The sequence below is a fragment of the Aspergillus novofumigatus genome (genome assembly GCF_002847465.1).
Source record: "Aspergillus novofumigatus IBT 16806 chromosome Unknown P174scaffold_1, whole genome shotgun sequence".
Classification (NCBI taxonomy): Eukaryota; Fungi; Ascomycota; class Eurotiomycetes; order Eurotiales; family Aspergillaceae; genus Aspergillus; species Aspergillus novofumigatus.
In genome coordinates this window covers 852,810-864,073 of record NW_020194274.1, presented here as the reverse complement: position 1 = coordinate 864,073, position 11,264 = coordinate 852,810, and the positions used below count along the sequence as shown (strand labels likewise).

The following is an 11,264-nucleotide window of genomic DNA, read 5'->3' as shown; positions in this document are numbered from 1 at the left end:
TCAACAGGGTAATTCCTCCCGTGCTCTCTTGAATCGCTAAGCGCGTCATTACAACCGGTCCCGCTCTGATTGGTCGTAGCTGTTATCCTGGGGAACTCCTCGGGCCGACTGTTGATCCGCTTATTTTTTATCGCTTGTATTTCTTTTTTTGGGGGGGCCATTATCTTCATTTGTGATCAGCAGCGAACCACTGAACGGCATTGCAACCGTTTTTTAGTGACAAGATGCCCAGAGAATACTCGAGGGAGAAGCGGTCTCCTTTTGATTCCACGACGACCAGTAAACGAAAATACCACGAAGGCTCGGAAGACTCTCAACCAGCAAAGAAGAAGAAGATCCACCCTCCCAAACACGAACACAACCACCCCTCCGTGAATGAGTTGAAGAAGCGCATCCGAGATGTCAAGCGTCTGCTCAACAGGGTCGACCTGCCAGCCGATGCGCGCATTGTCCAGGAGCGTGCGCTCGCGGGGTACGAGAAGGATCTCGAGGACGAGTTGGCGAGACGCCATCGGTCCCAGATGATCAAGAAGTATCATTTTGTTCGATTCCTCGGTATGAGAATCCGACTACAATTCGATGATGATCTGGAGCTAATATGGACGATCGCAGACCGAAAAGCGGCCTCAAAAGACCTCAAGCGTCTCCTCCGCCGCGAACAGGAAATCTCCAATTCCGATCTCGACCCAGCAGCCAAGAAAGAGAAAATAGCTGCTCTCGCAGGGAAGATCCACGCCGCGCAGGTGAATCACAACTACACAATCTACTACCCGCTTACGCAGAAATATGTCGCGCTCTACGCAGAGCAGAAGAAGAAAAAGAAGGAGTCCACTACACAATCGGAGAAGCCGAATGAGCCTGAAGCAGAAGTTGTCAGCAAACTTATATATGACACGACGGGTGAGAGACCGCCCATGTGGCGTGTCGTTGAGAAGTGCATGGAAGATGGGACACTGGATCTCCTCCGTGAAGGGAAATTGGACGATGGTGAAGGCGAGAAGAGTTCACAAGTGTCCGAGCAGAAGAAGTCGAAGAAAAGCGCGGATGAGGATCAACCTGCACGCAACAAGCCCAGTAAGGAAAAGGTCTCCGACAAGGCTAGTGGAAAGTCGAGAAAAGCAGAGGGCAAGCAAGACAGGAAACCCAACCGGTCCGCGGCAATGGAGGGCGCATACTGGAGTGCTAATGAGCTCAATGATGATGATAATGAGAGTGACGGTGGTTTCTTCGAGGAGTGATTCATCAATTCGCATTGCATCTGCGGCCTGCTCATCGAGCGGTCTGTTTTCAAGTCGGTTAGCGTCTGTATTCGGCTCTTCCATTCATCCTGTCAGGAAAGCGTTCATGTCGTTGTTGTCACTATCCTGTATATCTTCTATTTGATACCCAAATCATGAAGACTCCTCAGTTGGGACTGGAATTTTTTATGTAGTCCTTCTTGACATTGTTTTGCTCACTCTAAGACCTAAGTCCCTGAAGATACTTTAGAAGAGAACCCTCTTCCTGCACCAGCCGATAATGATTTTTGAGTCATAGCACACTTGTATGAAGACTCGACCGAATAAAATCCATTTTCACCATTTCCTCTCTAAGTAACTGCAAGACATAGACATAGATACGGGCTCAAATATAGACCATGAACTCCGAACCATTGCACCGGGTCAAAGAAAACAAACAAGTAACTGTGAAGAAAAGGTACCAATCAAGTAGACCGAGGCACGGCCTAGACTTTCAGGCTCGACTTGAGAAAATCGCTCGAGTGCATCCTGACATGCATCGAATTGTTGAAACAGGTCACTTCGCACCTCATAGAAGCAGCCGATACGGATAGGGACACGGCGGCAGCCCTCCAGCATGACCAGCATTGAAACTGCCTGTGTCCCGACCTCCTATCCCAGAGGAGGTGGTAGCAGGTTTTGAAGTTCCTAGAATTTCAAGTATTCATCCAGTGAATGAATGGAATGAAAAGAGCCTGCTCATCCCATGCAACCACAAAACGCCCGCGAATGCAGTAGATATCGAAAGAGAGACTGATGTAGCAAAGCACTTCCAATCCCTGGATGCTTTCACATGACAGTGCAACCTCCGCTCTGCGCTCTTCTGCGTCTTCCTCCAAGAGCCGAAATACCACCAATGCCATATGCATCTTCATCATCGTCGGCGTTGTAGAGTCGTTCGGCCTCGCGAGCTCGGCGCCGTCTGCGTCGTGCACCGGCTCCACCAACACCAGCTTCTTCCGTCGCCATCATATAATCGGCCCATTTGCGGTCTAACCTACTCGCGGCAGCGAGATCCCCGCGCAAGACTCGCTTGTTATGCTCATCGACGGTCATTTGCCAGCCATAGAAGCATTTGAGTTGGATGATCTCGTTAGGAAACACCGGGGGCGGCGGTGGCGGAGTAATCGAGGAAGTACTCATCATGGCTGTTGTTGGTAAGTCGCCGTCATCAAGCTCGCGTGTCACCACCGTGACCGCCGAACTAGGCTTGCGAGAGCGTGGTATGTATGCGTTGCTTGAAAGAACCTCCTTCACCCCCGCCCAAGTGACATTGGCACAATCAAAAACTACCAGGCGCAAGCCAACCTTGGGAAGATTCTCAGAATAGCCTCGCTTACGGACGCGAAAACTGGCCTCCATCAAAGTAAGATCAGAGATTCGAGTATTATCCATCTCCACAGACCGAATGTTGGGGCAGCTCTTCATCACCTGGAGCATTCCAACGTCACCTAGGCTTTCGCAATAGCTGATATTGAGGTGTTCAAGACGTTCGGCACACGGACACTTGGCAAGTTCAACTAGGGTGTTGTTGGTGAGCTGCTCCAAGTCTTCAAGTTCAAGATGAGTTAACAAAGGAGTCGTGCGGATGACATCGATGACGGAATCGTCGCTCAACTGGGGGCATTGAGATAGCTGGAGGCCTTCGAGCTCGGGAACATTGTGCGCCAGACTTTTTACTCCGACATCAGTCAGATCTGGGCACTGGTGCACGTCCAGATGTTTGAGACCCCGGGGTGGGACGATTGGCAGGTCCGTAAGCACATCAATTTCCGGGTCAATACCATGCATGAGAACCTTGAGGCTGTCGTCGGTCAGATCGGTACGGCTTATGATTAACCTTTCCAAGGTGTTCCTCCTGAACAATTCAAGGGCAAATTCTTCGTCGTGGAAACCACTGATTTCGCTAGCCCGCAAATCTTTCAATCTCGGGCAAGCCTGGATAACTTTTCTCAAGCCGGTCGTGTTGACTCCAGTGCACCACGAGATATTGAGAATCTCTAGATGCGGGCATTTCTGAGCGATAATCTTCATGGCGGAGTTGGTCACAGTTGATAATCCAGAGACATTGATGTATTGAAGACGAGGGTTCCGTAACAGGAAACAGTGCATAGAAGTTTTGTCAATGCGGCACCCTTCAAGAGAGAAGTTGACAACGTTCCGACAAAGATCCGTAATACGCTCGCCCTCAGTAGCCCACTTTTCTCGAAGTTGGATACAGCCTCGGAGGTTGAGGTCTCGAACGAAAGGACCGCCAGAGGTCATAAGTTTCACGAGGCTGTCGCTGGAAATTTCGCGGTAGTAGTCTGCGGCATCGACACACGTCCACAGCTGGCCATCATAACACATCTTGTGCCAGGCTCGCGAAACAGCAGAACAACGTACGAGCTCCTTTGGGGTCAGATAGCGGAAGATGTCCATTTTGATCTCGTCGGGCATGCGGCCCCAAAAGTCGAAAACGACCTTCGGCTCAGACGTAGGCTGCTCCGCAGCCACAATCTCTTCTACCGGTGCAAATTCCAGTGGTGACCCACGGGATGCCGGTCTCAACTCGGTCGGCAAGGGAATGGTCTTCGGATTGGAGCCATTCGGCGAATCGGTCCCAACTAAGCGGATACGGGCATTTCCATCGGTGTGCTCACCCGGCGAGCCCGGGGTTGCAGGACGGACATTCAATCCTCCATATAGTTGTGATGAGCTTCCATTTCCGAGGCACGGATTATATGCTGACTGGCTGAGCGAGACACAGGATAAAGAAGCTTTCCCATCCCGACGGTAGCCGGTAGAATGGGATCTGCCGCGTCTGGTGAGACTCGGGCTGGACGACATCCGCTGGAGACTTTGTAACAGCTTGTGTCTCCCTTTGAGCTTCTGGGGTTGCTCTATGGGTATTTGGCCTGTCGATGAGGTCGGACTTGCCGGAGAGACTGCTCCAGGTGAAGGCTCAAACTCGTTGGGAAATGCGGCGGCCATACTGGCAATTGTGGAATCAAAGTACGACGGTTGGTCGAAGGGTGCGATGTGCTGCAAGGACTTTTCCTATTTGCGAACGGATGTAATCAAGACGATTCGTGAGAAGGCCTGAGGCACAGATAGGGAAAGCCGTGAAACTGACGACAGGCGGGGGGTTTCCGCAATCGAGATTGGCCTAGAAACTCATAGTGAGGTGATGCAAACCATTCCGCAACTATACACAGCCAGAGAATCCCGAATAATGCCACAACCACGTTCTGAAGACAAGGGGACCCAAATCAAACACCCTCCTTTCTAGGGATGAAGCACTGCTCAAAAACGCTGAATAAAGAAAAGGGAGTATGATGGTGTAAGAGTGCGAGGAGGAAAGTCGAGTTTGGGTGTAGGTAGTGTCAAGCGACAGTCGTTGGGGTGTTTTCTCGGCTATGGGACTGTCATAAAGCGTACCATGGACCCCGTCAACCGCGGAACCCGGGGCTGGCCAGAGAATCGACCGGGGAGAGACCTTCTGGGTCGAAGTAGTCAAGATAGTTTAGCAAACGTCACCTAGGCATCACCCACAGGTGTTTCGTGAGAAAAGGATGAGAGAGAGAAAAAAGAGAGATGGAAGTCTATTATGGCCTAGGGTGACATCGAGGGAATGTCGACAAACAGAAGGGGAAGAAGAAGGAGAAAAGAGATGCCTTACCCTTACAGAGAAGAAGAGGGGAGACTAAGACATCCAGTCAGATTTTGGGAGGTGTGGGTAGGCCCAGTAACGAACGTGTCAGACGGCCATGGATAGCGAATAATTACTATTGTATGTTCATTGTTATCAACAGTAACTTATCATATCTAGGGGAGTGTCAGCAGACAATCGCAACAGTGTCGGCTGAGCCCCCATTTAGTCTCTATCTACCATCCTCTTCCTTATCATTACTCCCAGTCAAGTTAATATGTCTTCTTTGAAGCAGCCATATTGGTGAGCAATAATGGTAATATTGATACGGAGAGTCAGAAACATGTGGGAGCATCCAAGGTCTCTCCGCCACCAAACTACCTATTACTTGTTAGTATTATCAGACCCCACAGGCCTTATCATTTATCGATAGGCAGATGTTATCCTTAGGCTCCCCACTTAGTGTCCGCCAGTGGCTCGTCTTGACTGTCACACATCTATCACTTCGTCTTCTCTTAAAAATTATGGCCATGGATATGCACATGGCCATAAATAATATTATAATCTCATTTATAGAATTTCAAGAGACAGCGCTCAGAGAAAGGGTAAAGACTTTGTTATTCACAGAGTAGCATCTATCACCGATGAAAGTGCACAGGCCACCAGCACAGGGTGACAGGAGACCACCAAAAGGTCACCATCTAGAAGTTAATGTCCCGTCAGTGTCCTCACCATCCAGATAATCGTAAATTCAACCAATCAACCAAAAATTTCAACCGAAAACAACCACCACCAGTCGAAAGACAAAGACGATCCAAGGCATTTCGACCGAGTGGCAAGTTGCAACTGGTACGGGCTATCTACGGCCACACCCACACACACATGGATCCAAATTCAATGCCCAATAAAATCACCCGCAGTCTCTCCGTTCCTGACCATCACTGGAGGCGACTAGTACTGAGACGGCAATCCCGGTGACTCTAGACGGTAGTACATTGAATATGGAGTCAGAAACCTTGGAGTGTTCATTCAAACAAACTATAACCCAAGTACACTGGATACTGCTCTGGGCTCTTTTTGCCTCACTTTTTACGACGGAGTCACTGTAAGGTATTTATTGATCACGCCACGCCACGCCACTTACAAGGGGTTATTGATACATGCGCATGTTCTTTACAATACATAGCTCACTCACTACCTACGGAGTACCTATTATTAATATCCCTCATGCCCCATCACAAGTATCAAGCACTAGCCGGCGTTCCTACATACTCCGTAGTGCGTGGTTTAGTTCCTAGAAAGTCTGGAGAGCATTCCACAGCACTCCGCTCCCTATCGGCCTATCCATCGGGCCCAATGTAATGGTGGCTGATACAGTTAACTAGATCCATACGGATCCTGTAGTCAAGTCACCGGCCGAACAGAAGGGCCAAGACTGACCATAGTCTGGACAACCAACCACAGAGAGTCGACGCGCATTGACAAACTAAGGAAATTCTCTCTCCGTAGAAAAGGTACCTCCTCCGTAAAGTGTGGGGGTTGATTCCTGATTGGTATATTTTCAGAAGACCACAGACACCATACTTGGTAGATAACCCCATATCTCCATATCAAAGACTGGTGGTCTAAAAGCGGCCTAAGGGGACTAACTTCCTTAGCCTGAACATAGTCTCACTTCCCCGCGATGCCCCGCAGCTAATCGAGAGCAGTACCTCTAGACTAGGGCCAGTACGGAGTAGGTAAGGAAAGGGAAGGATGAACATGCCCATCCCAATAGTATGGCTTTGATATGCTTGGTGCTTCATATGAAATAGTGCGCCTTGGAATCTAATAGGCCTATAGATCTTCCGCAAAGAATTTCACCAATTTCATCTCTCGTTGCATGTCTAAGCCTATCCATTAAATTATCGTATTGCTGCTTCATTTAATGTGCCTCCGGGCTACGCCATGCTATCCAGGACTTGGAGACAAAAACGAATATTTGCAGCGAGGAAGAAAAGCCATGTAAATAGTTATGATGATGGGTATCTCAACTTCTCTATGCATCATCATCTCTCATTCCGCCAAAAACCTTCTCTGTTCCCACCCTCTGCCCCTTGATGCTTCTTATCTCCTTCAGCCTTGAGGAAATACCAATATCATACAGCTTCGTGACTCCATCTTCTATTGTCATCCTGCCTGTCATCAAGAGCCACTGCGATTCATTTCGTTTGGAAAAATCTTCGACGCCATGCAAATTGGGTTTCGTGATTAACAAAAAGCGCGGAGGAAAAAAAAAACAAAAACCATAAGTGGGCAAGAAGCAGGGTTGTGGACGTGTGGTAGATAAAAGGAAAATCGTAATAAGAGCAGGTCGGCCATATTTCTTCCAGCGAAAAATGTCGGTATATAGAATTCTTAATTCGTAGGTGTGTTCGAGCTGTTATCCAAAAGAAAAGAACTTCGCCGCGCATCGCAAGTGCAGGAAGCGTTGTAGCTCAGTTGTCAAGCATCCATGGATGCTCCATAACTTCCGTGATCGTCAAGCGGTTGTCAACATCCCGATCAAGCATCTTCCTGATCAGATCAATGCATTCCTCCGAGAACGGCAAGAATGGTATCCGGAGCGGATGGTCCAGGATCTCATCGATGTTGTAGAATGGGTTTTCTTTGTAGACGATGGTGTAGAGAAGGATACCGAGAGCCCAAATATCCTGCTCCTTGCCTCTGTAAGACTTGCCTTGCAGTACTTCCGGGGCGGCATAGTCTAGAAGTTGGATATGTCAGACTAGACGATAAGCGTTAGGAGCAGCATGGGGATGGACTTACCAATAGTTCCCACAAAGACATCAAAAGGCCCATTCTTGATATAGGCAGCGCTTCCAAAGTCGATGATTTTGATCCTGCCTTCGCCGTCCAAAATCACATTCTCGTCTTTGATATCCCGATGAACAACCAGCGCTTTCGTATGGAGATGATGGATAGCATCCACCACCTGTCGGAAGATGTTCCTGCACTCGACCTCATCCATATTCACCTTGAGTTCGATGTAATCGAAAAGATCCATTCCCGGAAGACCGTGGGGCATCATTTCGATATAGTAGTTGACATCATCTTCAAAGAACCCCTCCATCTCAACAATGTTTGGGTGCTTCAGGCCGTCACGCCGAAGGTAGTCGAGAACGTGAATCTCCAGAGGCACTGTCCCCAGCCGACGGTCGCGAGTCCAGGTGTCCACCAGAATCCGCTTCTTTGTGACGTACTTCAAAACGACCTTCTTGGACGGGTTCTTCTTTAAGCGAGCGAGTTTGACTTCACCGTACGCTCCTTGTCCCATCTCCTCGAGTATCACATAATCCGCAATTGTTCGTTTCTTCTGAATTTCCTTAGCATTGGCATGCTTCACCTCAGGGACAGGTTGGACAGGCCGATCTGTCAATGGTTCCGATGCTGCTTCGCTGAGTTGCTGACTTAACGTAGAAGATGGTATCTGAGGCTCCAGCGATGGCTTTTCGACGCCGGGAGAGCGCGCAATAGACGGGCTCGCCGTCTCGGACCGTTGTCGTGGGGGAGGAAAGGTTGCCGACGGCCCTATTGAGTGGATCTTTCTCGAATAGGTGACCCATAAAGCATACACAAGTTCCTTTATGGCGATTGCATCTTCCTGATAATCACCTGATTCGTCATGTCTTTCTATGTCCTCACTGTGGTTTTGACGGAAGAAGGTCTCGCTTTCCACAACGCGCAATTGAACGTCTACGGCAATTGTTGACCCGTCACGATGGGCGGCAGTGATGCCCATCGGTTCCAGGAACACGGAAGCCACGTTCGCCTTACCGTCGCGGAGGATGGAAAGTGTCCGTGCTCTTCGGAAGCTGGGTTCAGAGATCACCACTCCCTCCACCAAGGGCAAATTTTCCTCCTCGCTGAGCACGTTGAGCAGGGTGTCAAAGCCAGGTATCAGGTCGTTGACATGCATACCCTCCGGTCGCTCGTGGCCGAAGAGGGCCGACGAAAACACTGGATTAGAACTAATCACCTTTAACGTGGACGAAGACAGGACCATCATGCCCGCAACATGAGGGAAACTGGATACTCGGAGACAGCGTGGATCTTCTTCCTTTCCAACAATAGCCGGGATACAGATCTCAGCAGAAGCCCGGGCAGCAAAGTATTTCGTATCGGCAAGTTTTGGTATACCTTTGCTGGGCGGAGCCTTAAGGCAATCCTTCGGCAAGTGAGGGAGAAGGTCTGTGATATGTGATCCAAGCTTCACCACGCCCTGGCCCCAGATCTTGTCGGTTTCCCCACGGGTACCAGTGATGGTCCAGGAGTCGTCGCAGGAGATGTAGGCGACATTTTCCTGTATTTCCTCAAGAACCCAGATAAGGCCCCCGCGTTTCTCCATAACCCAGACGCTGGCGGAACCTTTCGTTCCATTACGCTTCTGAATAGGTATAACATCCCCACATAGCAGGACGCCTCGCGATTTTGTAGCTGAATGATTCAGATTTCTCGAGTTGCGTTGGCTGGAGCCGTACCCGTCATCGGTCTGGGCTCGCCCGGATTTGACCATTCGAGAAGGCGGCTTACTGAGGAGTTGCGCGGTGACACCATTGCCCATCCCCATAGATTTTGGGTGGACCGGTCGGATTTGTGATCTCTCCGCCAAAGATTGGAGCTTCGCTGCGGCGCTAGTTGTGGGGTCTCGCAATTTGGATTCAAGCCACTGTCGATGGTCCCGTTGTACGACCTCTAGGATACTCAGCCTGCGGAGCTCCGATTGTGTGACACCAAATACGAGACACGACAGGTCATTGGCAGCCAATATCGTCCATGGCGCTTGCGACTCGGTCCTAAAGACGGCTTGTGAGATGGGATTCCATTTGCTGCTATGGGTATGTAAGGCGGGAACGGGGAAGCCCGGGCCCAAGATCGAAGAACTGGCAGATGTAACAGAGTCCGCAGTAGAGTACGGTTGTGCTAGATTCTCCATCAGCTTGTTCCGGGAGCAGACAGAGCTGGCATCCGTGTATGTACGTTTTAAGCTTACGCGCCTGGAGGAAGGAGCGGACTTCATCTCCCTTCTTTGGTGAGGTATGTTTCCAGTGGATAAAAGATTCCCTCCACTCGCATCATGTCCTTGTCGCGTCGCCTTGATCTCAGTCGCAGAGCCTCCAGGTCCAGTGAAAGCTTGATCAAAAATATTGCTGCTGTCCACATCTGCAGGGCTCGTCAACGGGCCAAGCGACAAACCAGCATAATTGTGCCTGTCGTCCTTCCCCGCAATACTTGTTTTGGACATGAGCTCTACCATACTTTGTGCCTCCGCATCGCCAGCCATGCGAGCCTGCGCGTTGGCAATGGCGGGATTGCTGCCGGACCAGCCGAAACGGTCACGCATAAAATCTATGGATCGTTTCAGAATGTTATGACGACTGTTGAGTAATTCGTCGGATTGCTGAGCAAAGGAAAACGAATGTAACGACTCCAGCGGGAAGCGATGGAGGTCTTCCAACGTGCTGATGCTGTCATTTGAGGATATGCGCATGAGACTGGGTTTCGAGGCCGTGCTGGATCGACGAGAAGGAGTGTTGCTTTGGGGCGATAAGGGAACAATCGACGAGGTAGATCTGTTCGGGAGATTCAAAGTTCGTGAAGGTGGTTGGCGTATACGGTCCAACCCCGATGGGCCTAGTCCATGCTCGTGCTCGAGCAGAGAGGATCTGCAGTATATAAAGATTTGATCTCAGTACCGCTGTTTCTGCACCATCACATGCAACATTCTTCGGAATGCAAGGGGATCCGTCAACTGCTGCTTTTCTCATTTCTTACCTCGAGAGATCATATCCAGAGGAAAGGCTATCGACCGAAAGCTTCATCGGTTCATCACGCTGTAAGGAAAACCCTCCCATGAAAGATCCGGATTCGGGGGATTCTGAAAGTGGTCCCAAGGGGGACGACAAAGGGCTCGGGTCACCTATAGTTTTAGAGACGTTAACCGTTGTTTCGCGACGTATCAGACGATAAGCGCGCTCGTTCCCGTCTCCGCCTCCTACGCGCCTTTCCTTGCTCTGCTTCCTCACTTTCTACTCTTATCCTTTCAGGGCCAAGAGTGCCGGTTGTGGAAGCTCTAGTTGTTATTCGCAGCAGGCTTGATCACTCGACCGATGGATAGCTAGCTCCATGTCACAAGCAACAGATACTATTGAAGCACAACTGACACATGAAAGGGTGGGGCAGCGAGGGGAGAAAGAACGGAGGACTCATGGACATCAAGGCAAAGGGAAGAGCGCATGACTAACCATCGGAGTTGTATGATGTATTGCTCATAATGGCCGAAGAAACAACGATGTAACGACCCGCGATAACGATCG

General features: G+C 49.9%; 3 protein-coding genes across 3 annotated transcripts; 1 reads left to right on the top strand and 2 right to left on the bottom strand.

The window, feature by feature from the left end:
* Positions 1-224: 224 nt before the first annotated feature.
* On the top strand, positions 225-1,238 carry P174DRAFT_455954 (Efg1 domain-containing protein; the record flags this gene model as incomplete). The annotated part of the gene is made up of 1 exon (XM_024829380.1): positions 225-1,238. One exon carries the CDS (start codon positions 225-227, stop codon positions 1,236-1,238), a length of 1,014 nt encoding a protein of 337 aa, XP_024686797.1.
* Positions 1,239-2,066: 828 nt separating this feature from the next.
* On the bottom strand, positions 2,067-4,250 carry P174DRAFT_363074 (F-box domain protein; the record flags this gene model as incomplete). Its single annotated transcript, XM_024821896.1, has 1 exon — positions 2,067-4,250. The coding sequence occupies one exon, from the start codon at positions 4,248-4,250 to the stop codon at positions 2,067-2,069; it is 2,184 nt and encodes a 727-aa protein (XP_024686796.1).
* Positions 4,251-7,385: 3,135 nt separating this feature from the next.
* P174DRAFT_362137 (serine/threonine-protein kinase) lies at positions 7,386-10,438 on the bottom strand (the record flags this gene model as incomplete). The annotated part of the gene is made up of 2 exons (XM_024821834.1): positions 7,386-7,654; positions 7,717-10,438. 2 exons carry the CDS (start codon positions 10,436-10,438, stop codon positions 7,386-7,388), a joined length of 2,991 nt encoding a protein of 996 aa, XP_024686795.1.
* Positions 10,439-11,264: the final 826 nt, after the last annotated feature.